Source organism: Hakea prostrata, chromosome 3, assembly GCF_041222555.1.
Source record: "Hakea prostrata isolate BN-2017 chromosome 3, UWA_Hpros_2, whole genome shotgun sequence".
NCBI classification, from domain to species: domain Eukaryota; kingdom Viridiplantae; phylum Streptophyta; class Magnoliopsida; order Proteales; family Proteaceae; genus Hakea; species Hakea prostrata.
In genome coordinates this window covers 23,285,048-23,313,022 of record NC_142602.1, presented here as the reverse complement: position 1 = coordinate 23,313,022, position 27,975 = coordinate 23,285,048, and the positions used below count along the sequence as shown (strand labels likewise).

General features: G+C 38.3%; 4 protein-coding genes, 1 non-coding gene and 1 pseudogene across 6 annotated transcripts; 3 read left to right on the top strand and 3 right to left on the bottom strand.

Moving 5' to 3' along the window:
- The first annotated feature begins 767 nt into the window (after positions 1-767).
- LOC149021711 (acidic endochitinase-like) lies at positions 768-2,058 on the top strand. The gene has a single exon (XM_089147166.1). The coding sequence runs from the start codon at positions 1,044-1,046 to the stop codon at positions 1,998-2,000; it is 957 nt and encodes a 318-aa protein (XP_089003292.1). The 5' UTR covers positions 768-1,043; the 3' UTR covers positions 2,001-2,058.
- A 2,626-nt stretch (positions 2,059-4,684) lies between these two features.
- Positions 4,685-7,386, bottom strand: LOC149021710 (IAA-amino acid hydrolase ILR1-like 1; annotated as a pseudogene).
- A 481-nt stretch (positions 7,387-7,867) lies between these two features.
- On the top strand, positions 7,868-7,948 carry TRNAL-CAG (transfer RNA leucine (anticodon CAG)). The gene has a single exon. It is a non-coding gene; the product is annotated as a tRNA-Leu (tRNA).
- Positions 7,949-8,465: 517 nt separating this feature from the next.
- On the top strand, positions 8,466-10,125 carry LOC149021708 (acidic endochitinase-like). Its single transcript, XM_089147165.1, has one exon. The coding sequence runs from the start codon at positions 8,809-8,811 to the stop codon at positions 9,763-9,765; it is 957 nt and encodes a 318-aa protein (XP_089003291.1). The 5' UTR covers positions 8,466-8,808; the 3' UTR covers positions 9,766-10,125.
- A 2,992-nt stretch (positions 10,126-13,117) lies between these two features.
- LOC149021707 (IAA-amino acid hydrolase ILR1-like 4) lies at positions 13,118-14,919 on the bottom strand. The gene is made up of 5 exons (XM_089147164.1): positions 14,566-14,919; positions 14,350-14,475; positions 13,921-14,235; positions 13,625-13,753; positions 13,118-13,525 (listed from the first exon to the last, which is right to left on the bottom strand). Exons 1-5 carry the CDS (start codon positions 14,902-14,904, stop codon positions 13,118-13,120), a joined length of 1,317 nt encoding a protein of 438 aa, XP_089003290.1. The 5' UTR covers positions 14,905-14,919.
- A 4,532-nt stretch (positions 14,920-19,451) lies between these two features.
- Positions 19,452-25,683, bottom strand: LOC149021706 (uncharacterized). Of its 2 annotated transcripts, XM_089149913.1 has the most exons (7): positions 25,355-25,683; positions 24,946-25,261; positions 24,687-24,845; positions 23,643-23,954; positions 21,022-21,403; positions 19,981-20,058; positions 19,452-19,896 (listed from the first exon to the last, which is right to left on the bottom strand). In XM_089149913.1, coding segments are annotated over exons 3-7 (828 nt in total). In that variant the 5' UTR covers positions 24,689-24,845; positions 24,946-25,261; positions 25,355-25,683; the 3' UTR covers positions 19,452-19,842. The 2 variants fall into 2 exon arrangements, with proteins under 2 accessions (XP_089006039.1, XP_089006040.1); XM_089149914.1 differs by lacking the exon at positions 24,687-24,845 and having other exon boundaries at positions 24,883-25,261.
- Positions 25,684-27,975: the final 2,292 nt, after the last annotated feature.

Here is a 27,975-nt window from a genome sequence, read left to right as displayed (position 1 = left end):
AATAAAGACTAGATACGTTTGGATTCTAGTATTAGTTTCGGTTTCTCTGATCTGGGTTTTTCTGGTACTCTATTTCTACTTCTGTCATTGGTTTTATCGTCACTTGTTTACCTTTCAACTGGAGTATTAGAAATACACGACCGGAGAATTCTGCATCAGCCATTGTTTCCGGTGGATACGACGCCTCCACTTGCAGGACAGCCTCCTCCCCCGCGCTTTTGCAAGCCCCGGATGAGCCATTCTTCCCCGAGGTTCCTAATGGGCAGAGCCCAGATCAAACACAGAATAGTCCCCCATCACCCCCATCACTCCTGGGTGATGTCTCTATCCCTGTTTCACCGGCGACGGGGGTGAAGCCCAGTAGTCCGACCAAGAAAGTCGCAATTGCGGTTTCGGTGGGGATTGTGACATTGGGTATGATTTCGGCATTTGGGTTCTTACATAGGGTTCGACGGGCCTGAATCTCAAAAGCTTGTTGGTGGTGGTGACCCCAACTCTTAACGATTCGCTTAGGAGTCAATAGGACCAGCCTCTGATTTCCTCTACCTTGGAACGATGGAGCCTTCCAATAGTAGAGGAGGCAAATGGAATTTCTGCTTCCCCTTACCCAAGCAAAACTCCAATCAAGTTTCAGAAGACTATGTTTTCTTTTTTTTTTTTTTTTTCAAATTGAATTTTGGTTTTGCAATGTTCGTTTTGAACCGTGCAAACCAAGTCTTTCTCACTAAAAATTCTATTTTCTCGCACACGAAAAAAATATACAATGATGATTTAATATGAGAGTCAATTTTTTTCATCTTGACCGTTGACTATACTTGGAGCAGGCACCGCTGCCATGCAAAATCCGTCAAGAGCAATGCTTTATATAAATTCCGATTGTTCTTCCACTTGATAGATGTGGCATAGATCTAGAATGTATTCTTGGATTCCGGGTCAGCGTGGGTAACTTCAGTTCTCCCTCTTTGAATTGGTAGAGCTCCTCACCTGAAAAATCCTTCCGCGATCTGCAATTAAATCTGCAAACTCACCTGCTAGTGGTGGTAATGACAAACCCATGTCGCACAGTGACCCAGCTTTTCTACCTCATGCTCATGGTTCTCTCTCTGGTGACCAGCTCTCTCGCTGCTGGAATCGCCGTTTACTGGGGCAAGAACGCACTGGAAGGAACGTTAAGAGACGCTTGTGCAACAGGTTACTATGATTATATCAGCATATCATTCCTTTACATACTCGGCAACGGCCAAACCCCTCAGATCAATCTTGCCGATCACTGCAACCCAACCTCCGGTGGTTGCACCTCCGTTAGCGACGGCGTCACATACTGCCAAAACAAAGGAATAAAAGTTCTGCTCGGAATCCTTCCTCGTAGCAATAATAGTTCCCCCTCTTCCCCTGAAGATGCCAAGAACCTCGCTGATTACCTCTGGAACAGCTTCCTTGGCGGCGATTCATCGTCGAGGCCACTCGGTAAGGCTGCCCTAGATGGCATAGACTTCATTATCGACGGGTCGATGCAGCACTGGGAAGATCTCGCAAAATCTCTTTCTGGGTACAACAAACAGGGGAAGAAGGTGTACTTGGCAGCATCTCCGGCTTGTCCTTACCCTGATAAGTATCTAGATCAAGCACTCCAGACTGGGCTTTTCGATTATGTTTGGATTCTATTCTATTTTAATAGTTCCTGCGATTACAGCTCTGGTAATGTAAATAATCTTCTGAGTTCTTGGAAGCAATGGACCAAGTCAGTTCCGGCGACTAAGATGTTTTTGGGGCTGCCGTCGACGGTAGGGGTAGATAGTTTTGTTCCTGCAGACGTTTTAATTTCTCAGATATTGCCGGTGGCGAAGACTTCTCCAAAGTATGGAGGTGTGATGCTCTGGTCCAGGTATTCAGATGATCAGAGTGGATATGGTTCTTCCATTAAGAGCAGTGTGAAAGATGTTAACTGTTTAGTTTGGAGCATTGGGCTAGTATTGCCATCGCAGCAGCAGCAGCAGTAGGTAACTCATAAAATGACGTAAAAGAAGACAATGAAGCGATGGGTTGGCGTGAACCACAAAGCTGGGATTTTGCTTGGGGGCAGTGCCTACGTGGCACTGCTCCAAGCAGCGACGGTGGATGGGGAGTCTGATTTTAATCCTGCCCACATTCCTGTGTTTAACAACTTATGCCTCCATTTAACCCACGGTTCGGTCTCCCAATTCTTTTGCCGCTCGCCTGTGTCTACGATCCTTTCGTTTGCTTTCTTCTTGTCTTCTTCGTTTCTCCATTTTCCTTTTCTTTTTTTTCTCTCTCTCTTAGCCGTCTCCCTTTCGTGGTTTGGTTTTTTTCAAGATTTGGGAGAGAGATGGTTTTCCGATATTTTTATCTTCCATTGTTCCCTTGGTGGGTGAGTGTGCCTAGTTTTGAGTCCCTCTCGTTGAGCTAGCTTTTGAGATCTTTAATCTTTATTAAGAGGGTTGTCTTCTTTATGTACTGGTTTGTCGCGGTATTCACAAGGTGATTCTCGATCTTCCCTGTGATCTTTCAATCGTTTGGTGGGGGTTGTCCTCCCTTTCTCCCTCTCCGTTTGCCGTTGTGAGATCTCGTGCTTGTGGGTGCCCACTTTTCGTGCCGACGAGGCTGCTTGATTTTCCTTTTTCTTCTTTGGGTTGGGTTTGTTGTTTGAGAGGCCAATCTCTTATTCGAATTTCTTAGGATTGGTTGACCCACTTCAGACATTCCTCATCCCCGATCCAATTTGGAGTCTTTCCCCACAAATCTCGGCTTGTTTGATCGCTCATTTTTCTCTCCTACCCACCACTGACTTCGTGCTACATTCTTCTGACTTGAGAGGGGAGGGGGTTTGCTGCGGTGGTCCTCTCCCTTTTGTTCCGTTGTGCGCATCATCATTTTCTTCTTCTTGAATCATTCATTTTGGCCACTTGTATCCCGATGTCCTTGTGGGTGGTTCATGGCCTTTTTTTTTTTTTGGTTTTGGTTTTGTATGGTTCGTTGTGTCGTCCGCGTCTTTCCTTATCATTTTTATGCACATGGTAAATGTGTGTGTTTAATCAGAGTCATTTTTAATCTTGATGTTTGTGCGTGGCCCGCATCCGTCTTGGTTTGGACTTCGTTTTAGGTTGTGTGGTTGGCTTTTTTCGTTGTTTTGTGTGAGTTTCTTATTGTGTCTGTGACTGCTATTTTTGATTTGTATGGGTTTTCATATTAGTTTTATCATCATTTGTTTTGTGGGATTACAAACAACTACTCCAAACTTCGATCATGTAAGTATTCAAATGCTCACCTCTTGGGGTTGGTCCGTGGTGTTGTTCGTTGTGGTTTCTATCGCCTTGTGGATGTCTTGAGACTCCCCCCGTGTGCCTTTGTGGCCCTTGGGGGTTGGCTCACCTTTTTATTCTATTTTTTTAGTACACTTTTGTTCTTTTTATATCTTTTCTTCCGTTTATTTTGTGTGACTTGTGAATCCGATCATATTGAGTCTTTTACCATTTTAATCTTCTTGTATTCAAACCATTGTATATAGTATTAACTACCTTTTAACATAGTAACGTCCAAGTTCTTGGACCTTCTTTAGTACTCTTAGACCCTGTTTTGATTGTCAACATGCAATCATCAACTCTCGCATGAATAGGCTGATATGTACCCCTTTCGGTTGAATATATTTGGATTTTTGTTGTCATGTGTATTTTTTGTATTAGCAATTTTTTTTTGGGAGCAAAAACTAGAAACTTTCATTAAATAAAAAAGTTAAAGCTAGGAAACTTGATGACAACAAAGATTGATGACGATGAGGGACAACGCCACCATGTTCCTCTAGTGTCCATTTTTCATTGGACGCTGTATTTTTTCTTCCATTGATTTTTCATATTTATTGTCATCTCTTTTTTTTAGCAGTTGTCCTCTTTTCATGGTTGATCAATTTTTATTGTCATCCAGCCTCCTGTATGCAGTAATAGCAATTGTCCATTTCTTAGAAGGATGGCTCTCATTTTTCTTCCATTTTTGTATGTTCTCAGTCTCTTATGATATTGATTGTTTATGTTGGACTAGGGATAATCAACACATATTGGAGGGGGATCGTTTTCTGTTCCTATGTGAGGGTTGTCTTGGTTATTCACTATATACATGTTCTTGATATATTTGGCTTGCTTATTCTGGACCCGCTCGGTGGCTCGTTAGTCCCCGAACATGGACCTCTTAGGCTTGGGGGCTACTTCCACACCTTGCGTGGCCTCCGACCGCCAAAGTCCTGGCAACACAATGTGAAGCATGAGCCATACTCAACAATTTAACCTAAAAAGACATATTAGCATATACATTCAGGTCCAAGCAGGTAACTCGATCAGTAAAATCCTTCACTTGAAAATTTTCCGGCCATTTACTTTGAGTAATGCTATAGATCTAGTGGACCAAAGAAATTTAATTAGAAGTTTGCATCTTCAGCCCACAAATATCGAATGAAAGATAAATGGGGACCTTCATCTCTCAAAGTAAGCGTATAAACATGGGCCAAATTGAGCTCATAACTTATATAATCGACCTGTTTCTTATTAGTGAACTTGTCATTCATTTTTAGAATTACACAGAGAAACTTAATTATTGATACAGGTATAGTCTTTAGCAGTTTTAGAGAAAACAAGTGCTTGCATAACCCACAGATACTCTATAAGATATCATCACCTCATAGTTCATCATTGGCCTTTCCTTTTGCCATTTGGTGCTTGGGTTGGAGTTCAAGAAGCGGTAGCTTGTAGCCAAAGATGCATGAACTGCAGCACCATAAGGAAATGCATCTTCATTGACTGTGTAATAAGGTGAGTGTGCATTTGCAAGAGGTCCTTTTGTCTCATTCTTCATCCCCAGGAAGTAGTAGTACCCAGGTATGACCTCAGAAAAGAATGCAAAGTCCTCTGCTCCCATTACTGGTGGTCTTACTACAAGCTTGTCCACACCAAGCATGTCTCCTACCACTTTCTGGAAGTGCTCATGCAAATCTTCACTATTTACAGTCACTGGGTAGAAGGGCTTCTTGTCTTCATGGAAATCAACATTTGCACTGCACCTATGTACTGCAGCTCCTCCCTTGATAACCTGTGTCACTTGCATTTTATAAGCATTAGTCATCCATGATCATCACCTCTTTAAGATCAAGATATCTTAACATTATTTCATTTATATATCTATATGTACCTCCTCGATTCTTTGCTTTAGTTGCATAAAGCTTTCTTTTGAGAAAGCTCTAAATGTGCCACCAATTGTTACAGAATCTGGAATTACATTAAATGCACTACCTGCTTGAAACTTTGTTACTGTGAGTCTGTGACTACCTGCAAGCCAATGTGTCATGATCAAGTTCATATGAAACTAAAATAATTAGAGAGCAAATTATTTACTGGGTTCCTTGAAGAAAATTCTCTAAATGGGTCTGCTACGGGGACACCCAAACAGGAAAGTTTCATTTTTTTTTGAATGAATTTTGCAGTAGAAAAACCGTACTTTTGAATCCAGAGGATCAGTTTCACGAGAAACCAGATGTTGCAAGCTAGCAATCACATTAGCAGATGCTAAAATGGGGTCAATTGTAGTATGAGGCATGGCCGCATGACCTCCTCTTCCACTTATTACTGCTTCAAAGACACCAATTCCAGCCATTGTAGGTCCAGACCTGAAACCCACTGAACCAACAGGCACCTCGTTGTTTATATGGAGCCCAAAGATACATCAACTTTCTCCAAAGCTCCATCTTCAATCATCTTCTGTGCTGCACCACCACCTTCCTCAGCTGGTTGGAAGAAAAGAACAACAGTTCCCTGTTCAAACCACAAAATAGCACTTACATTTTCCACCAAAATCAAACATTCTTGATGCTGTTCTTACTGCTGCAATTGTTGCAAACAGTGGCGGAGCCAGGATTGAATGTTGAGGGACCAAATATACATGGGCCAAAAAATAAGCAAACTAGACATTTCAGATTACTGTTAGAATATTTTATTGAAAAAACACTTGTTAATAGGGGCGTATCTAATATTTTGATTTATTCAGATATTATTTTTCATAGAAAGATTTGTTTAAGGATGGCATTAATATTAAAGAATAACTCAAGGGGTGATGTTCATAATTTTTTCAGAAAAAAAAAGAAGAAGAAAAAAAAATGTTCACCCGTAGGCCACATTATTATAAATCAATCTTTTGAATGAATTAAGATTTTAAATTGCTTCCAAATTTTTTTTTTCTGTTTTTGGCGGGACTTCCAAAGTTTGGTTTAGTATTTTTTCTTTTGATGAATAAAAAATTCTTTAATAAAAAAGAAAGAAAAAAACAGTGGGGGACAGAGTCAAGAGGGAAAATCAAGGCCCAACACAAAAGCAAAGAAAAGAATGCATGCACTAAAGCAATGAATAATGAGCCAAGACAAATTTAAATGGAAAAAAAAATCTTCATGCTGTGCACAATAGTGCAGTACCACAGTTTGACATGCGGCATATTCTTTTTAAATGGCTCATATTAGAAGACAGTGTTTGAAGTGAAAGAAAACCATTTTATGACTTGTTTTTATCCAAAACCAACCCGTTTTTAAGACTGGATTTTAAAATGGTAGCAGAGCATTTTTGTTCCCCATCATTTTCCTCTCAATCCCTTTACTCTGTCTCATATTCTGAAATGTGATTCATAAATGGAGAAGAACCCAATGGTCTAATCATGATTTCCCATTCCCATTTGTGAAAACCCCCATCTTTACAAAAGAAAAGAAGAAGCATCAGACACAAACATCATCTTGCTTTTAGAACAAATTCATTCAATCAAATACACAAAAGTATCAAAAGCATTCATCACTGCTAAAAACTAGAAAAAAGGGAGAATGTTTTTCCTTTTAACAGTAGAAGATGACAATAAGCCATTGATCTGTTCTTGTTTTCCTATTTTGGAAGAACAATTTATCAGTTATGCTCATGAATAAATCGGTTAGTAATGAATTTAAAAATTGAAGTTTTACCAGTCCTTGAAGAAAATCTTCCATGAAACAAGGAATTAACATAAAAGAATCAGTTGAAGAACCCTTTTCATTTCTTCCAAGCATAAACAAGCAATGAAAACCCAAATTGGCTCTGCAACTTGCTTTCTTCTGTACTCGTCCATTCCATGACAGATGAACTTCAACTAGAAGAAACCGAAGATGTCGATGATGATGACAAGCTCCCCGTCTTTAGTTGACTTTTCTTTTTCTTCTTCCTGTAGAAGCTATTCATTCCAAACCCACAAAGCTGCTATATATGACAACATAGTCTTCTCATCCTCAAATTCCTCAATTTTCTGGAACCTGAAGATGAGCACAACATACCCATTCTCAACACCATTGAACAACCAGTTGTAAAACAGGGTCATAAAATGGTTCTTTTTCACTTAAAACCCTACCTTTTTAATTTGAGCCATTTATTAAGATTATGTACGTCACATGTCAAACTGTGATGCTGCACTGTTGTGCACAATAGAGAGATGTCTAAAAAAAAAGAATTTTTTTTTCCAATTTAAACACAATAACAAACTAATTTTTTCTATTTACGAAGACTAGATGTCGACAATGAAGTCTTCATTTAGGTAGTGCCATCCTTTATTAGAGTGAGACCTTCTTCTATCACTTTGAAGAGGAGAACAACTATGGCCAAGGACCAAAGGAAGGAAGAGAGAGAGAGATGGTATGGGGGAGTTAAGTTGAGGGTTGGGCTTGAAAGGTTTAGAAGGTAGATAGTGGGCGAGGGACAAGAGGTGGTCTTGTGGGAGGATGAAGATAGAGTAACAAAAGGAAAATGGACAAGCAGAGAACAAAAATCAACTAGATAATAATGTACTAAATTATAATAAATAAGTCAAGATGGCCGAGTTGGTCTAAGGCGCCAGTTTCAGGTACTGGTCCGAAAGGGCATGGGTTCGAATCCCATTCTTGACATAAAACGTTTTTCTTTTATTCTGCCAATTAAACGCATTTATGATAGACTAGTTCACCACTGATTCACCATAATTCATGTCAAAGCTGCAAAGCAAAACCAACCGACTCGCAGGATAAGAAGATTACACAAGCAAATTAGGAGACTCTCTTGACTAGTAAAACTCGCTACTGTAGATCGATGGCCCAAAAGAGGAGAGACGTGAATTCCTCCTATCTAAAAAGCTTTTGAAAGGGGTCAGCCGGTCAGGTCAACAAATGGTTCATTTCGATTTTTTCGTAATCCTGAATGAAAATGACGAATAAGGGACTAACCCAGTTGAACAGATTGGGCTTTTCTGGGTTCTTCGATCAGGAGAGGTGGCGACCTCTTCTTCTCCATGCCTTTGCGAATATGATAGCCACAAAAAAATCAAACCCACTATCTCACTTTTGTGTCAATGTCCGGACGGATGATATTCATTATCTATATCTTCCACGAATTGTCCACAATTTGTCCACAATTTTCAATTGCATAGCTCATACGGAATTGTTTGTCTATTTGCATGCCCTTTTTCTTGACTTAAGTGTCAGATTTTTTTAAGGAAGACACCAGAAAAATATCAGTCCTTACTTAATTATTTTCATTTGAATGGATCCAATAATAACTCGCAACTCCTTTTATTATGAGAGACTGAGAAACAGAAAATATGAGAGCAATGCTTTATATAAATTCAGATTGTTCTTCCACTTGATAGATGTGGCATAGATCTGGAATGTATTCTTGGACTCAGTGTCAGCGTGGGTAACTTCAGTTCTCCCTCTTTGAATTGGTAGAGCTCCTCATCAGAAAAATCCTTCCGCGATCTGCAATTAAATCTGTAATGACAAACCCATGTCGCACAGTGACCCAGCCTTTCTACCTCATGCTCATGGTTCTCTCTCTGGTGACCAGCTCTCTCGCTGCTGGAATCGCCGTTTACTGGGGCAAGAACGCACAGGAAGGAACGTTAAGAGACGCTTGTGCAACAGGTTACTATGATTATATCAGCATATCATTCCTTTACATACTCGGCAACGGCCAAACCCCTCAGATCAATCTCGCCGATCACTGCAACCCAACCTCTGGTGGTTGCACCTCCGTCAGCGACGGCGTCACATACTGCCAAAACAAAGGAATAAAAGTTCTGCTCGGAATCCTTCCTCGTAGCAATAATAGTTCCCCCTCTTCCTCTGAAGATGCCAAGAACCTCGCTGATTACCTCTGGAACAGCTTCCTTGGCGGTGACTCATCATCGAGACCACTCGGTAAGGCTGCCCTAGATGGCATAGACTTCATTATCGACTATGGGTCGACACAGCACTGGGAAGATCTCGCAAAATCTCTTTCTGGGTACAACAAACAGGGGAAGAAGGTGTACTTGGCAGCATCTCCGGCTTGTGCTTACCCTGATAAGTATCTAGATCAAGCACTCCAGACTGGGCTTTTCGATTATGTTTGGATTCTATTCTATGATAGTCTTTCCTGCGATTACAGCTCTGGTAATGTAAATAATCTTCTGAGTTCTTGGAAGCAATGGACCAAGTCAGTTCCGGCGACTAAGATGTTTTTGGGGCTGCCGTCGTCTGTAGGAGTTGATAGTTTTGTTCCTGCAGACGTTTTAATTTCTCAGATATTGCCGGTGGTGAAGACTTCTCCAAAGTATGGAGGCGTGATGCTCTGGTCCAAGTATTCAGATGATCAGAGTGGATATGGTTCTTCCATTAAGAGCAGTGTGAAAGATGTTAACTGTTTAGTTTGGAGCATTGGGCTAGTATTGCCATCGCAGCAGCAGCAGTAGGTAACTCATAAAATGACGTCAAAAGAAGATTAAGAAGATTATGAAGGCGATGTGTTGGCTGGATTCACATTCTCTCTAATTCCTTTCCCTTACAATTCCATGTAATTCTTTCATAAGATTGTACATGAAGCATTCAAGTAATCCAAAGGTTATCCAATTTAAACTAAATTTAAATTTTATTTAAACTCTACGTAGTTGAACCATCAAGTATTAGTGGTTGAGGACTTTGATTAAAGGAGGTAGTTGTAGTAGTTTTAGGACTTTTAATTAGAAAATAATTTCTTGGTACGAGTTTCTTATTCATGTCTAATCAGAGTTTTTCATATATGAGAAATTTTTTTAATTTTTTTTTTTTTTTTTTTTTTTGGTATCTGAAGTTCATTCGGGCTAGCTTGCGGGCACCTTGATTACATCCTCAGGGAAATGCTTATCGTCCGCAAGGGTCGAACCCATGACTTCTCCACTGAGAAGTACGGATCTTACCACTCTACTAACCCTGCATTGACCAATCATGTGTTTTTAGATGGAGATTACAAACAACTACTGTATTCAAATGAGGGAGATTATAATAAGAAACTCACCAACTTTATTCAATATTTTCTTTAACGTACACTCTTAAGATTATTCTCTATACCAATCTTATTTCTTGCCTTTTCCCCTACGTTTCTCTTGGTATCCACAAGTCAAAAACGCTAAATCTCACATGCTCAAATGATTTCCAAAGGGAATCTAACCATAAAGATGCTTTTTATACCAAATATTACTTCTTGATTTCTCTTCCACGTTTCTCTTGGTCTTCACAAGTCAACAATCTTAAATATCACAATGAGTTTCGCCCAAATCGAGTTTTTTTGGAAAGGTATTTTGTTACTATGGGGTGGGAAATAAATTACTAATATACGCCGCCGAGTGGGTGCAAACCCAAGACCTCCCCGTAGGAGGGCGGGTCTTTAACCGCTTAGCTAACCCATCATCACCCAAATCGCGAGCTTTTAATGAAGATGATGAATGTAACTGTTTAGGAACCGTCGAATTTCACTTTCTAGATGAGTCCCAAAAAGAATATAACCATAAAGCCGTTGGATATTCACTTTAAAAGAACAGGTAACATCTTGGCTATCAGATCTTTTAGGTAATGTAAAATTAGAATACCCTTTACAAGACTATTTTAAATAGAATATTTTCAAATTTTATTTTTAATCTGTGACACACAGGATCATTTTGTTCATCATACTTTGTAGTGTATCACATATGCATACTCTCGACCAATTAAAACAACACAATGGAATCTTTTCTGTCTTGGACACTTAAAAACCAAGTGCATCAATCTCGGCCCTTAAAATTAGATTTTTATCCTTGTCCTTCTAATAACCGTTAGATTCACACAATTTAATATTTCAAAATTACACGCTCCTCCCTAAGACTTAAATCTTCTTTTAAAAAGACCTCTAAACTCTTCAAAAATTATATTTTAACCCTTAAATGTATATTACATCACAAAGAGCAAATTTCATTTGATGTCTACACCCCAAATTTGTTTTTTTATTGCACATTCTCATGAGAAACATCATTACTTCTTCATTTAATATTGGAATCACAATCCAAAAAGTGATTTAGAAAGAAGACTTCATGAAATACATTTTTCTAGTTGAAATTGAACCCAAAAAATATTTTCATGACTATTTAAAAATTCATCCAAAATGACCCTTGTGTTGTAACTTGTGAAATCCACCATCCTAATGAATCTTCGTTTTACCTAGAACTCTTAAATCTTCTCATAAGCACTCAAAACCATTGTAATAAATAGTATTAACCACATTTTAAAAACATAATGAACGCCCAAAGGCTTATATAGGACATTCACTTCAGTATAAGTCACGCACTCTTAGAACACACTACTTTTGGATTACAAACAATGACAACACATCACCTATCAGCCAACGAATTAATTAGCAATATTAAATAATGCACCCCTTTAAAATGTGGACATCAAAGATTTTGGATTTTTATCATATAGATCCAATTTATGAAATATAATTTTGTATTAGCATTTTTTTGGGGGCAAAAACTAGAAACTTTCATTAGATAAAAAAGTTACAGCTAGGAAACTGGACAACGACAAAGATTGATGAACGATGAAAATATGACAACTGCTAAGAAAAAAACCAACCACATTAAATTTGGAAAATTCAATAAAAAAAATGAGAGTCATCCTTCTAAAAAATGGACAAATGGAGGAACATGGTGGTGTATTAGCAGTTGTCCATTTCTTAGAAGGATGGGTCTCATTTTTCTTCCGTTGAATTTTCATATTTATTGCCATCCTCTTTTTTTTAGCAGTTGCCTCTTTTCATTGTTCATCAATTTTTATTGTTGTCTAGTCTCTTGTATGGAATATTAGCAGTTGTCCATTTCTTAGAAGAACGGCTCTCATTTTTTTCCATTGAATTTTTCATATTTATTGTATGTTCCTCTGAGTCTGTTCATGACATATTAACAAGTGATTTATGTTATGATTAGAGCGATCAATCACACACACAATCAAATTGAAAACAAAGAAGAAAAAAGGAGACACGGATTTTACCTTGATTCACCTCAATGTGAGACTACGTCCAACATTAGGTTATTCACTATATACAATGTTTTGTTACAAAAGAATATATATATATATATATATATATATATATATATATATATATATATATATATATATATATATATATATATATATATATATATATATATATATAAGTGCTTAGAAACCCTAAGCCACAGCTATTCATGGGCCCAAGCTCAAACGGTAAAGAAACTACGAGTCCAAGTCCCACAAAAACATGGACCATCTACAGGTTATGGAGGCACTGCCTCCACACCCTTGTTGGGGCGGCCTCTCCGGACACTTACCCGCTCACCGAGTCTGTCAGCAACGCAATGTAAAGCATGAGCCATACTCAACAATTTAACCTAGATAGACATATTAGCATATACATTCAGGTCCAAGCTGGCAACTCGATCAGTGAAATCCATCACTTAGAAAATTTTCCGGCCATTTACTATGAGTAATGCTAGAGATCTAGTGGACCAAAGAAATTTAATTAGATGTTTGCATCTTCAGCCCACAAATATCGAATGAAAGATAAATGGGACCTTCATCTCTCAAAGTAACCGTATAAACATGGGCCAAATTGAGCTCAAAACTTATATAATCGACCTGTTTCTTATTAGTGAACTTGTCATTCATTCTTAGAATTACACAGAGAAACTTAATTATTGATACAGGTGTCATCTTTAGCAGATTTAGAGAAAACAAGTGCTTGCATAACCCACAGATACTCTATAAGATATCATCACCTCATAGTTCATCATTGGCCTTTCCTTTTGCCATTTGGTACTTGGGTTGGAGTTCAAGAAGGTAGCTTGTAGCCAAAGATGCATGAGCTGCAGCACCATAAGGAAATGCATCTTCATTGACTGTGTAATAAGGTGAGTGCGCATTTGCAAGAGGTCCTTTTGTCTCATTCTTCATCCCCAGGAAGTAGTAGTACCCAGGTATGACCTCAGAAAAGAATGCAAAGTCCTCTGCTCCCATTACTGGTGGTCTCACCACAAGCTTGTCCACGCCAAGCATGTCTCCTACCACTTTCTGGAAGTGCTCATGCAAATCTTCACTGTTTACAGTCACTGGGTAGAAGGGTTTCTTGTCTTCATGGAAATCAACATTTGCACTGCACCTATGTACTGCAGCTCCTCCCTTGATAACCTGTGTCAATTGCATTTTATAAGCATTAGTCATCCATGATCATCACCTCTTTAAGATCAAGATATCTTAACATTATTTCATTTATATATTTATATGTACCTCCTCGATTCTTTGTTTTAGTTCCATAAAGCTCTCTTTTGAAAAAGCTCTGAATGTGCCACCAATTGTTACAGAATCTGGAATTACATTAAATGCACTACCTGCTTGAAACTTTGTAACTGTGACTACCTGCAAGCCAATATCATGATCAAGTCCATGTATGAAACTAAAATAACTAGAGAGCAAAATATTTACTGGGCTCCTTGAAGAAATTTCTCTACATGGGTCTGCTATGGGGACACCCAAACGGGAAAGTTTCATTATTTTGAATGAATTTTGCTGGAGAAAAACCGTACTTTTGAATCCAAAGGATCAGTTTCACGAGAAACCAGATGTTGCATGCTAGCAATCACATTAGCAGATGCTAAAATGGGGTCAATTGTAGTATGAGGCATGGCTGCATGACCTCCTCTTCCACTTATTACTGCTTCAAAGACACCACTTCCAGCCATTGTAGGTCCAGACCTGAAACCCACTGAACCAACAGGCACCTCGTTGTTTATATGGAGCCCAAAGATAGCATCAACTTTCTCCAAAGCTCCATCTTCAATCATCTTCTGTGCTCCACCTCCACCTTCCTCAGCTGGTTGGAAGAAAAGAACAACAGTTCCCTGTTCAAACCACAAAATAGCACTTATATTTTCCACCAAAATCAAACATACTTGATGCTTTTCTTACTGCTGCAATTGTTGCAAATGATTCAAAGACAAAACAAGCTCACAAACCTGCAATTTTTCGCGATACCCTTGAAGAATTTTTGCTGCACCAAGAAGCATGGAAACGTGAGCATCATGCCCACAAGCATGCATCTTCCCTGGGATCTTACTCTTGTGCTCCCATTCTACACACTCCTATATCATAAGAGTAAAACCCAAGTAAGTAAAATCATAGGATAGAAATTGCTCTATTATTTGGGGTTTTGAATTGAGTTCGTTTCTGACCGGCATAGCAAGTGCATCCATATCTGCTCTTAATCCGACGAAGGGTGGTCCACCGGTGCCAATATAGCCAAGAACGCCGGTGACTGCAAATGGGTGTTTATAAGAAATGCCCATTTTATCAAGCTCGGCTCTGACAAGCTTGCTGGTCTCAAATTCTTCATACCCAAGTTCTGGGTTCTCATGAATTTTCCTCCTAATCCCTACCATGTAATCCACAAGCTCTTGTGTTTTGGCTTGGCTAAGAAAATTCACAGAAATTTCAGAACCTGAGAGAGCAGGCAACGAACCGAACATGTAAACGATGATCATCAGAGAAAGAGCCCATTTGCTGAAATCCATGGTTTCTCTGCAACCGATCAATCACTGTTGAATTTGAACTTGAGATGGGATGTGTGTTTAGCTTTTGGGGTTTATAGCAAGCGAAGGATTCACTCCGGGACACTTGATGAGTCAAGGATTCATTGCCATGAACCATGGCTGCAGCTTCTGTCATTGCTTCCCTACTCTTTCTCTTTCTCTTTCAGTGCCAAACTGAATCTCCACATGGTTCATGCTTCACTCACATTCGAAGCTTTGGTGATGTAACCCTATAACGTGCATGTGACAGAATTGATTCCCTTTCCACGTTGGACGATAGACAGAGGAGGACAAAATACTTCACACGCACCCTCTGATTGGCATATTCTACTTTCATTGTGTATTCTTGTAGATATATGTATCTTTGGAAATAATTTTTTAATCTACTAGATCAGAATGAAATTTGCAAAATTGTTAGTATTCAAAATTTTCTACTACCACTGTTTTCTATTTTGAAAATAGTCATTCAATCACAAAAGTATTTACTCAGCCTCAAGATGGAAAAACCAGAGGGGCGAGGTGCATATATTTGTCTTTTTCTATTAAATTATTTTATTGTTTATTCTATCGGTTTCTGAATTTCAAGATTAAAAAAATATAGTCCTTTCTTAAAAAAAATTGTATCCATAGATTCGAATCTCTTTGAGTCAGTGTGACGTTCCGTCATATATTTAAATTATATATAGAAAGCTACATTGAGGATGTAATCGAGGTGCACAAAAACTAACCTCGATCACTGAACCTCATATAAGAAAACAATGTATCCATAAAAGATTCATCGGAGTTATTAGATATGGCAATCACTACTAATCAGAGCATGCTTTTTGTGTGACACCCACGATCCTTAATCTTGTATCCATTAAGGCTGATGTGAGTAAGATCAAATTAGTATTGATTGAATGACTGAGACCAATCCAATATAATTGTATGAACTGTATGTATATATTGAATTACAAACCATGAAGATGTAATTTGATAAATACGAAAAATCCTAGCTAGGTGATTGAACCTTGGAGTGTCTTTTACTAGTAGAAATATGTATATTGTAACTTTTGATAAAAAAAAATATTTCTCACGTAACAATTTAACAAAAAATTTTAAAAAAAATATTTGAAATAGTTTTTGGGGTTGTCTTTCTATTGAATTCAACAATTACAAAATCATCTCCCATTGAAATGTTTTTTTCACTCGACAGAGTTGATTTTTTTTTTATTTATTTTTTTTTTTTTTGAGAGTAAGGGTAGAAGATTGTTGATTTCATTTTTGACTCTCTAGCCTAATAATGAATAAAAAAAAAATTCTAGAAGGATGATGACATATAGATGAATCAAGTTCTATGATTTTGGCCCCTTTCATGCTTGTCATTTTCTAAAATATCTTACACTTCATGTCTTTAAAATATCATTAACAAGACAGGGATTCTGAATTAATAATATATAATTTTTTAAGGAATATCAATTCTATAGTTTCAATGTTATCCAATATCTAGCATTAAGATATCTAAGCTAAAAAAAGCTTAGGGGGCTTGGGGATAGTGTTGAGAGATTATCAAGGAGCTCCATTAGCTGCAGTCTCAATTCCCTACTCTTTCTCTACACCAATTGAAGGCAAGGCCCTAGACAATCGAGAAGATTTACTATTTGCAGCAGCTGAAGGGATTGATCATTTGCAGGTAGAAAGTGATTGCTTAGACCTGATTAACACTATTAATTCATAAGTTTCTATTCCGGTGGGTCTTTTGAACATTGTGGAAGACATCATTCATTTGGCTTCCTATTTTATTTCATGAAATTTTTCTTTTGTTCCTAGAGGATACAATACTGTTGTTCATTCCTAGCTGGGAAGGCTGTTACCTCAACAAGGAGGACTATTTGGCCAAATTCCTCTTCTTGGTTGTTAGATTTGTGTAACTCTTAACACCTTGTATGATGCTTGCTCTTTGAAATAAATTTCAGTTTACCAAAAAAAAATCCTACTATTTGTTTACCCCAAAAAAAAACCTATTATTTCTTTCAAAAATATTACTTATATAGAAAAAACTCAATTTGACCTTTTAATTAGATGCAAATTAGAGCATTGAAACTTGGGATTACCAATATGTCAAGTTTGGGTGTCATGTCGATATGTCAAGAACAATAAAACCACATGAATGGAGATGATTTTATTTATTTATTTTAAATTTCAAGTTAGGGTTTATGGTAAACTCTTATACTCTTCTGTACAACGTAGTAACCAGTAAGCATATGATATGATAATATTCATATAAACAAAAGTATGAAATTCCAAAAAATATTCTACTAAATAATACTTAGTGTAATTAAATTATTTTAAATATGATGATAATATATTTTTTTCTAAAAATTATAATTTTATTTTGGGATAATTACTGTTGTACCATACACTATAACTTAATTACTACTTTATTTCATATACTTTTTAAATTACTAATCTAACTTTAGATTTTACCTATAATTTAATTATTGTTGACCTCTACCGTTAAACTCCTTTAGTTAAGTGATGACGTGGCAATTTTTATTTATCTAAAAATCCCAAAATAACCCTGAGATTTTATTTTATTTATTTACACTTTATATTGAATTACATTATTATGTTAGTAATTAATAAAAAAAAATTAACCCTACTTTGATAGCTCTTTATTTTTATTTTTTTTTATATTTACTTTTCAGTTTGTTGTTATTTTTTAATTTTAATTATTTACTTTTCAATTTGATGTTATCAATTTTAAAAAGTTTCTACTTCCATTAGGTTTTCATTTATTTAGTATCTAATTTGGCATTACCAATTTTAGGAAATTCATTTTCTTAGTGGAAAAAAAATAATTTAGATAGGTTTTTTAGAATCCAAAATACTAACAATAAAATTCCAAAATTGGTACTTGATATGATTTTTTTTAATGAAAATAGTATTGTGTTTTGACTTCTTAATTTAAAGGATAAAATAGACATTAAACATGCAACTGTAATGGTCTTTTAATATTGTAAGAATTGAGGGAGTAACAATAATTTTATAAAGAACAAAGTCCTTTTAGTAATTAAATTGTAGTATAGAACAATAACTATAATTATCCTTTTTATCTCCTATTTTTCAAATGGAATCCTGAATTGATATTTTTTAAGTCACTCACATAGGGATGTGTAGAACTTTAAAGGTAGATATCACTTATCCAAATAAAGGTAGCCAGCTGTAAACATAAATGCCAAATAATAGGCTGTGAAGGGTAAAATTAAAGTGTTATTTTCCCCCAAAAAGAAAAATGGTCAAATTAATGTCCCATCCTCCGGTGGTGGTGAACCAAATTCCAACACATTTGATAATTCACCAAGCGGTTAAAGATCCGCCCTCCGACGGGGAGGTCCTGGGTTCGCATCCAATCGGCAGCGTATATTAGTAATTTAATTCTCACCCCATCGCCCATAGTAACAAGCTACCTTTCTCAAAAAAAAAAAAAACTCACCAAATAATTTTATTTTGAAAAACACCAACAATAGTTTTTTTTTTTGGTAAACCGATATTTAATTAGAAAACGGGCAAGAAGAGCCCAAGACATCCTGAGTACAAATGTCAAGAAGTCAAGGAGTGAAATTAGACCATACAGTCCGACTTGCCTCCGTCTAGGCCTTCCTAGCTCAGGAATCGGCTACACAATTAGCCCACCTAGAAACATAATGAACCGACCACGACGGTTCACGATCGAGCATACGCCGAATGTCCTCCACCACACGCAGGCCACTGGAATCAAATGGAAGATATGGGTGCCAACAATAGTTTTGATTGTTTATTTATTTATTATTTTTTTTTGATACAAAGAATAGTTTTGATTGTTTATGAAAACAGAAAACATGTTTCTAAAAGCAGAAACAATATTAAAGCATAAACCATATTAATAGGCATATTAAATGATTTTAGTAAGATTCTTATGTTTTAAGTGTCCAATTTCTTATTAAAAAAAAGTTACAAGTTACAACTCTGTTAAAAATAATTCTCGAAGTACAAATTCTCACAATTTCAGTTTATGTTACAAAAATCACCAGAAGGTATGACAGTTTTATCAAAAAAATAGTGAACTTGTAATTTCTCAAAAAAGAAACATAGAAATTGATTTCCGGTGAGTTATCCAATGGGTCTCAGGAATCATGTGACCATAGCTGGATGTATTTTCTTTTTAAAATATAATAAATAAAAAATAAAAAAGACCGGGAGGGCTGCGGGGAGGTGTGGAATCTAAAATGGAAATTTGGACCATGGGTATACCTTATCCCAAAAGTTTTTCAATATCAACTGCATATATTCCTAATAAACCTAATTCCATTATCTTCCATAGCAGATCAGCTTGGAGATGACAACTTAGTGAATGTTTTTATCGTTAATTTAGAGCTAACATCTAACTAGTTAGGTGTAAATGCAAGTCAGGATCTCCTTAGAATTCAAAATAGTAGGTGCCCAAACCTAATTCCAAATACCGATTTCTGGTGACGTTATCCTTCTAGCAATAGTCGAGCTTAGGAATATAGATAAATAATCAAATCCCCATTTAATTTGTGTGATAGCTAATCTCAGTCATCAAACAATGTGATATCGGATCTTAGACCTCTTGTGAATTTTCGGCTAATTCCAAAGATGCCAACGAAAATGAATGAATGAAATACAAGAAAAGAGAGTGGCTGCTAGCTTTGTTTATTAACTTTTTCCACTTTTTTTACAAAAGAAACGAATATGGTCAACCAAGCAGCAACAACAACTCCGTGGCAGCTGGAAACCACAACGAGGGGAAGATCACTCATACAGTGTTACAAGTTACAACCTTGAAAATCTCCTCTTCTATCCACATGACTAACAACATTAATCCGTCTCCTTTTCTGGATTCGATGGATGGAAATCTCCTCTACAGCGTTCCACTGCCTACTCAGAGTCGCTGTCCATATTCCCACCCATTGCCTTCAACCCCCTCGGTCTCTGCAAAACCCAAAATACAATCATTAAAACAGAATTTTGAATCCATAACCGTTAAGGATGGATGATGACATCTACAATTTATACCTTCTTCGTGATCTTCTTCTCTCTAACCTCGTACCGTTCCAGAGTCAAATCGCACAGCCATGATCCTGGGCTCACCAGCTGCAACCACAACAGTTCACCCTCAACGATTACCCAAGGAAATATAAAATAAAATAAAATAAAGCCTCGACCTCATCCACCATATCCCAAAATCCAAAATTTCCCAAGTAAATTATAAAATGACAAGAGTGCCCCTGGTATATGGTATATATTGGTGCTAACTGCTAACCCTAGTGTGGGGGGGGGGGGGGCGGCCATGTCAATGTGACAGTGACGGTGACAGTCAGGGATTTTTTTCCCCAATTTTCTGCATTATCCACTTTTTCCCGATAATATCAATATTCCCGATGTAGATACCAGAAGTGGACCTGAAGTAATCCACCACACACATACGTTTTCCAAATGGGAATGGAAAAAAATTATTAAAAAATAATTACACGTCAACCTTTGGGATGTTGAGCCGCGTGGCATGGGATCGTCGTTAACTCGCGAGTGAGGACACGCGGACGACTCTCCACAGAAGAAAAGTAGAAAACCCACATTTATTTCTGCGGCTTTCCCTCTCTTCACGCTTTTCGCTGACCCTGTTACCGCCTCTAACGGTCGCTATAAATGCTCCGTTTAAATGGGTAATGCAAGAGGAAGAATTGCCACGTGTACGCTAGATGCTGTTTCAGGGTTATCTAACGGCTCCAAACCCTCCCTCAACTCGAGCCTCAAGGGACGAATGGCAAGTCACAGTAATTTCCCATCTACGCAGCCACATGGCCCACATCTGTAAAAGGGACGGTTGACGAACGGCAATCACAGTAATTTCTCACCTAAAGCAGCCACATTTGTGAGAGGAAATAGATACCACCCCTTTTCACTACCCCACACCCTTGTGCTATTAATAAGTATTTCAGGAATTTATTTATTTTGCTGTTGGCAGTTTTGCAGAAAGGGAAAGAAAGTAATTAAATTAAAAAAATAAAAAACCAAAATTTCAAACAGAAAAAATGGAGAAGAAGAGGAGGAGCTTACGTTGAGTGTGCGCTGGATGAACTTGGCCCTTTTTTTGGGTCTCTGAGGAAGCTTGGATCCCTTGATGGCCATGAAATCTTCCTCTTTTTCCTTGTTGGTGAGTGCGATCACGAACTTGGGAGGCCACACCGGGATCGCTTCGCTCTCCGATGGTGATCCACCTTTCTTGCTATCCTGCGCCGTCTCCGACGAAGGCGAGGACCCACCGACACCGACACCGACACCGTTACCGTTGTTGTTATTTTGGTGGTTATGGTGGTGGTTGTTTTTGGTGTTGCTACCTTTCTTATCCTGCGATTTATCCTCTCCTCCTGTCTCTGGTGAAGATGAACTCCTCATGCCGTTGCTCTGTCCTCTCATGGCGCACGAAGTCTCAGAATTCCTAAACAAATCACCCCCACCCAAAACACAGTCACAATTATAAGACAATAAACAACAAAGATCATGGAAGAATTAAGGGAAAAAAGAGATCGAAATATGCTTTTTCATCCTATTAAATTACAACAAAATTTTGTGCCTTCTATTTACGGATATACCCTCCAAAAGCCTGCTTCGATCATTAGTTTGTCCCCGTAGATTGTGAAGGGGGGACTGGGGGAGTGCCAATCTGATTTTTAACGTACAACACAGAAAAGAAAAGAAAGAAAGGAAGAGAGACAAATCCAGGTAGCTGTTCCTTACGGATCAAAGCCGTTGGATCAAAGCGCCTGACAAATCTGTCCACGGCTACGTGTCGCACAGAAAATATCGTAACTGGACAAGAATTTTTCAAACTTCTAAATCGGACGGCTTCAGTACTTGCATAATGGCAACGAAAATTTCGCCTCCCCACCTCCATGGTATGACACGTAGCGGAAGGTTTGCTAGACAGGCAATCTGTATAGCAACCGCCTGTCCCCACATGTCAACCATCAGATTTCGCTAACGCATGCCACGTGGACGACTGTAAGTCCTCTATGCTTTCTATCAAAAAAAATATCCCGTATGCGGCCCTATAAAAGCGGAGACCTGCATCATCGTACACGTAATCCCTGATTCGACATTCTGAATCCTTGTCCGTCGATGTAACGGACACAGAAGGGGAAACGTAGATAATTATATAATGGTTCTTTACCCCAAAAATAAAAAGCGGAAAAGGAAAAAGTAAAAGGAGCACATCAATAATGTCTAACGAATTATACCGAAAAGAAAATAATAATAATAATAGTGGCTAACGAACAGAGTAGGGCCCACATAACACCAACCCAACCCCACACCCAGGATGGATATAAATATGAAAAGAGAGAGCGAGCCCAAACGACCAGATTTTTGATAAAGTACATACCAGACTTAAAAGACCAGGAAGGAGATGACCAGAAAAATAAAAGAGAAAACCGACAAAAAAAAAACAATTTCATGAAATAAATAACTGGCATACCTCTGGGTGGAAATCGGAATCGGCTGAGTGCAACCGGAGCCGGAAGTGGATCAAGCAACTCAAGGATTAAAAATGCTTAAGTTAAAATGAATGAATGCTTGGACTTAATTTAGATACCAATTAAAACAAGCGACTGAAATCACAAGAAGATTTGATTGAAGAAAACAAAGAGAAATGTAAGTCAACCAGCAGCCACCAGTTAGGTAGGATTATTAATATTTTGGCAAATGTCATAAAATTATTTTTAAGACTGGAAATTTCGGTCATTTCCATGATAGAAAGAGTAAGAAATTGGATATTGAAATACAGACTTCAACAAGGACAGTACCAGGAACAGATAATTCCAATCAGAGGCTTCAAAGAATTCATAAGCGCTTGCTTGTTTGGTAAGATAAGATGAAAGAAACTAGGTCCGTGTTTCCATCATCAAACCCTAAATGGGCCCAGATAAGATTCCATAGCGCCTGTGTAGGGTCAGAAAGCATGTTTTCCTCCGATTTCCTCAACTAAATAAAATGGATCATGAAGTAGGATAATATGTTATATGTTTACCAAAAACGGAATTAGAATAATATGGTCAACTTGACCATTTCTATATGGAAACGAATCAAGAATGACGTGGATTAACCACATAGAAGAAAAAAGAAGACAGACCGGGTAGAAGACCACACAAGGCTGTATAATCCAAACAGGTATCGCAGCCAACTACTGCTTGCGTGTCTACAGGGCTGCAACGAACCGGAAACGAACATATAACCCGGGGATCTAATTGATGAATAGCGGTTCTGAACTGATGTGATCTCAACCTGTAAGATCCCAGCAAGTCCTAGATTATACTGGGAAGACGGCAAAATCAGCCTCGGAATCGGGAAATATGGAGACAGAATCTGACTTAGAATCGGTTGATCGCACTTCGATTTCAGTTCAATTCAAGGGCAGGCGATCCAAGAGTAAGGATCACTGATACCGATCCAAATCGAGACACTTCTTAGCGTCGAATGTCTAATATACCCTTCAAAGTCCAAAGTCTCAGAAAAACATGCTACGACAAATCCTGGGCATCGGTCTAAAACTCCACAGCGCACCCAGAAAAATAGCCTTTAGAGGCATATGTGGGCAAGCTCATCTCAGGAAGCTTTGGCAAATAGTAAAAGCAGAACCACCTCAACAGAAAAACAGAAACAGAAAACAGGGAGAAGGGTACCTGAGAATGCGATGAGGAGAAGAAGACGAAGGTGGAAGACGACGGAGATTAAGATTATTGTGGTTGTTGTTCGCAGTAGCGGTTGAGGTGGAAGGATCTTTGTCGGCCCTAACGACGCGTCGGTCGACCCGAACGGTGGTTTTGGCGGTGGACTCATCTTTAATCTGAACCTTCATGCACCGAAGTCGTTTTCGGTTCCCCCACTGCAATAAGAATTCTGTAGAAGTAGTACTTTCCGTGGAAGCTCTACACAAGCCCTCCCCACGATGAGGATGATGCTTCATCAACTCTCTTTCCATCTCTCTTTTTCCCCTGCAGAAACACAAATAAATAATCAAACATCTGAATTGAAATAAAATTCTTTTTACACCAAAACAAGCTTCATTCAAAGATAATAAAGAAAACAAATTCTCGAAATCTTGAATCGCTCTCACCCAAGAGAGAGAATTTATAGTAGAACCACAGATATTGGGGAAACAGGGGAAGGAGACGAATCGACTGGTTGGCGTTATTTTCCTTCAATCATAAAGCAACCGGAGTTGCGGAGCAATAATCACTAGTCAGAAGGCCAACAAAAATCCAACCGGCTAAAGCCGATGAAAAACATCCAATGTAATCGGTCTTCAGTTCCCAGATTTTTAGAACAGGAAGAGCAAGGACAAATCAAAGGAATGTAGAAAGAGTACTTGAATTGTCTGACATAGAACTCCATAGTCAAAGCCTTTGAGGCGAAACATTTGAAACTAATCGATCTTCAAGGCTGACAGAATGGATCTCCCGAAAAGGAGATAACAGACAAGAAGAAGAAAGGCAGGCTTAAATCAGATAGAATTTCAAGGAGTAAAATTGATTATTGCAGTAAGTTCCAAAATCTGAAAGTTTAAGTTTAAAAATCTAATAATAGAAAGAGAGATAAGAACAGGATCAAAATCCACGGAGTTATAAAAACGCGGAACTGATAATCCAAGAAAGAACGCCATTGTATTCATCCGGCGGAGGAGGTTACGAAGAGGCACACAGATTCACATGGTTTAGAATAATCACATTTTCAAAACTGAACTTCGACGCCAGGATCTGTTTTCCCTCTGTCAAAGATCCACCACAAGAAACCGCAAGCCGATTTAATCTTCTTGCGCGCTGTGACAGTTGGAAGTGGGAAGAAGGAAAGGAACGAACCAAGGTTTCGCTAAACAGAGTAGAAACCTGAGACACAAGATACGAAAGAAAAATCAAAATTCACCTTCTTAAAGAATGATCCTCAAAAAGGGCAGCACGCAGCAAACCAGTAACACCAAGGCTTCACCTCAAATTCGAAAGTCTACTGTCTTCCACCAACAAATTCCCTGCCAGAGAACGATTTTAAACTTCTATACAGATTCACCATTACAAGAACATCCTTCAACGTAATCTCTTTTGTACTCCACCGATTCCTTAATTGAGATCAGGATCCAAAGTCCGGCAGTGAAACCGCAACATTTAAGACTTCAGAAGGTCGATTGCGGTTTCAGATTCCGATCTTCCAAGCCGGAGATTCTGATCATCTTAAGAAGGGCAATCGTTTCTCCCAAGGAAAAACTAGGAATTCTTCCTTCAAAACCCACTGACCTTCACAAATGGTTCTGCAAAACCAAAAACAAAGCAAGAAAACTACTATTTTAGCAGTTAGAAAACACAAACAAACATAAAATTGAACTTTGGCTAGCATTACAAACCTCAGAATTCTGATTTTCCAGAAAGAACAAAAGAAATTGAAAATTCTGGAACATCAAAGACTTAAACGTATATATCTGAGCGTCAACCAATCTTTGCTGAAACTTCCAAATTCCAGAAATTAATATCAAATGAGAAAAACAAAAGACTCCTTAACAGAGGAGGAGACAGGAGAACGCAACCATTTCAACACTGAACTCCTCTCATTGGTCTTCTTCTCAATTCCTTGTCTTGATCGATCTCCCAGTGATAAAGTTGGAGAAAATGATAAACCAGATAGAAAAACGAGAGAGGAGAGGAAGAAGAAGAAGAGAGCGGCGAAAACTAGAGCTTTCTGATGGAACGAAATGCTCTCCCACCCTTTCAAAACCAGTGTTATATACGCTCCGAATTCCGTTCGGTTCTCTCCTCCCTCTCCGTTAGTGCTGAACAGTGTCGTCGCTTTGTGGACCCCAGCCTCCATCACCGTCCATCTGATTACCGACGGTCACGATCTTTTCCCACTCATCTCATCCTCAGATGCTCCCGTGTTGCGTCTTTTGTGCTAAAAGAACTTCTCGGTTATCGGGGCGACGGGGCCCCCGACCCTACTGAATACCCCAATTTGGATCTGACGGAGTTATAAGCGCCGTTAATCTTCCGTTTCTTAACACACGATTGACTAGGGTTAGTTATTAAACCCAGCTGTTTAGTACGCAATTTTGAATTGTTCTCCCGTGCTCATCCCAATAGAAAACCGCTAGATTTATTTGAACCCCAAAGAAACGTTGGATTAGAATCTAAGAAACAAATTCCACATGGACGGTGGATACTAAAGATCACAAGGGAAGATCGCTGAATCGCGACACTGGAAGTAAACAATGTTAATGATTGAGTGGGTTGGAATCATGAAATTTCAAGGAAACAACCTCATAGTGACGAAATAGCAGGACTTTTTTTTTTTGGTAATGTGACGAGTGGTCTAAGACGAAATAGCAGGACTAATAAAAGAAAACCTAAATTTACATGGTGAAATGACCCTTTTACCCCGACAACAAATCCGAAATTGTGAAAAGCGGGATTACAATTTCGTCAATGCAGGAACAATAGAAATAGAAAATTACAACAAACGTGAAAAGTGTTTGAGACAATAATGCCACGTCAGCCCTAATCTCTACTTTTTCTTTTAAATAGTACTCTCGGTTGGTTTTTATGGAATTCATCCACACGATTACAGAGCTCGTCTCTGGTTTCTCGCTTGTCCTCGTCGTCTTCTTCCCTGCGTGGTTCCATGAGAAGAAGAAAGATAGGGAATGGGAGAGAGCTTCAGAAAGTGATTGGATAGGTAGATTGGCAAGAAAAGAATATCTGGTTTCTCTGAGTCTTGCCGAATCTACCCCCTTCCAATGATTTTCGGTTGTTCCTCTCTTTCCCTACCTTTCTACAATCAGATATCTGTGTTGCTATTGTGTTAACCATGAACTGAGGTTTGTGTTCAAAGTCTACTTTTTGTTTTTTGGTTCCGAAGATGTACGTGTGTTGAAGGTCTTCGAGAGATTTTGATTTAAAATTTTGTGCGTTCTATTTTTTGAGAAGTTAAAAATCTTCTTCAGACAGATCTAGTGTAGTCTTGTCTTCCATTGATTCAAACAGAGATCATTTCTTTCTTCCTCGTTGGAACTTCGAAAGCAAGATCATCTATTTCTTCCTCTTCTTTCTGACGAAGCCTATTTGCAGGATTTTTAGAAAAATCATTAACGCCTTTCAGCTTTATGGTTTTAATTAATGCATCGAACAGACGGAAAACCATATTAGAAACTAATATGGTATCAGTCAGTATCAACCGTACCAGAACAGACGTGAAACTGTGGGTTTCTGGGTTGCTTTTAGTCTTTTACTAATTCTGCTCAGCTTCCTTTTTTGATTTCCTTTCTGCTTTTTCCTTTTTCTTTCCACTCTTTCGCCTTGGGATCATCAGAGGAATTATATGGATTTCAAGGGACAAAAACTCGTCAGGAGGGGACCACAAGTCTCTGTTTTCCTGCATATTCTCTTGTCTCCCTTTGCTGCACTGGTACATGCAGGAACGGTCGAGATCGATCACGACCGAGCATCTGGGCTACTTCGCTTGAATTTTGTGACCGGAATGTTCCTAGGTTTCAACAGTTGCAGTGTTGCAAAAGTAAAATTTAAGCGTGGAATTCCAACAAAACATGACATTCTAGGATGGAGCCGCAACATACGGTGTGAAATCGACCAATCATTTTGTGGTTTTTTTTTTAACCATACTTATCTATAACTAAAAAAATTTTATAAAATGAGTGGATGAGATTTTGACCTCCATTATTGGCTATATACAACTCAAAGTTGTATATTAAATGTGTAACACTGAACTTGAACCTGACATTTTAAGCATGGTATCCCTGCAATATAAATACAACAAATACAAGGGTTCTGCTTATGAGTAGCGTGCCTGTATTATTGTATTTCCCCCAAAAAAAATGCCCGTGTTATTTTCCATCCATGAGGTGCCTTGCACTAGGAAGAGAATTCAAGCTTAGTGCTGGCACACAGCATTAGTGGGGCCCAAATTGTCTATAGGAGTATATAGTTCTCTCCTTACAAGGAAGTCATCCGGGCTCAT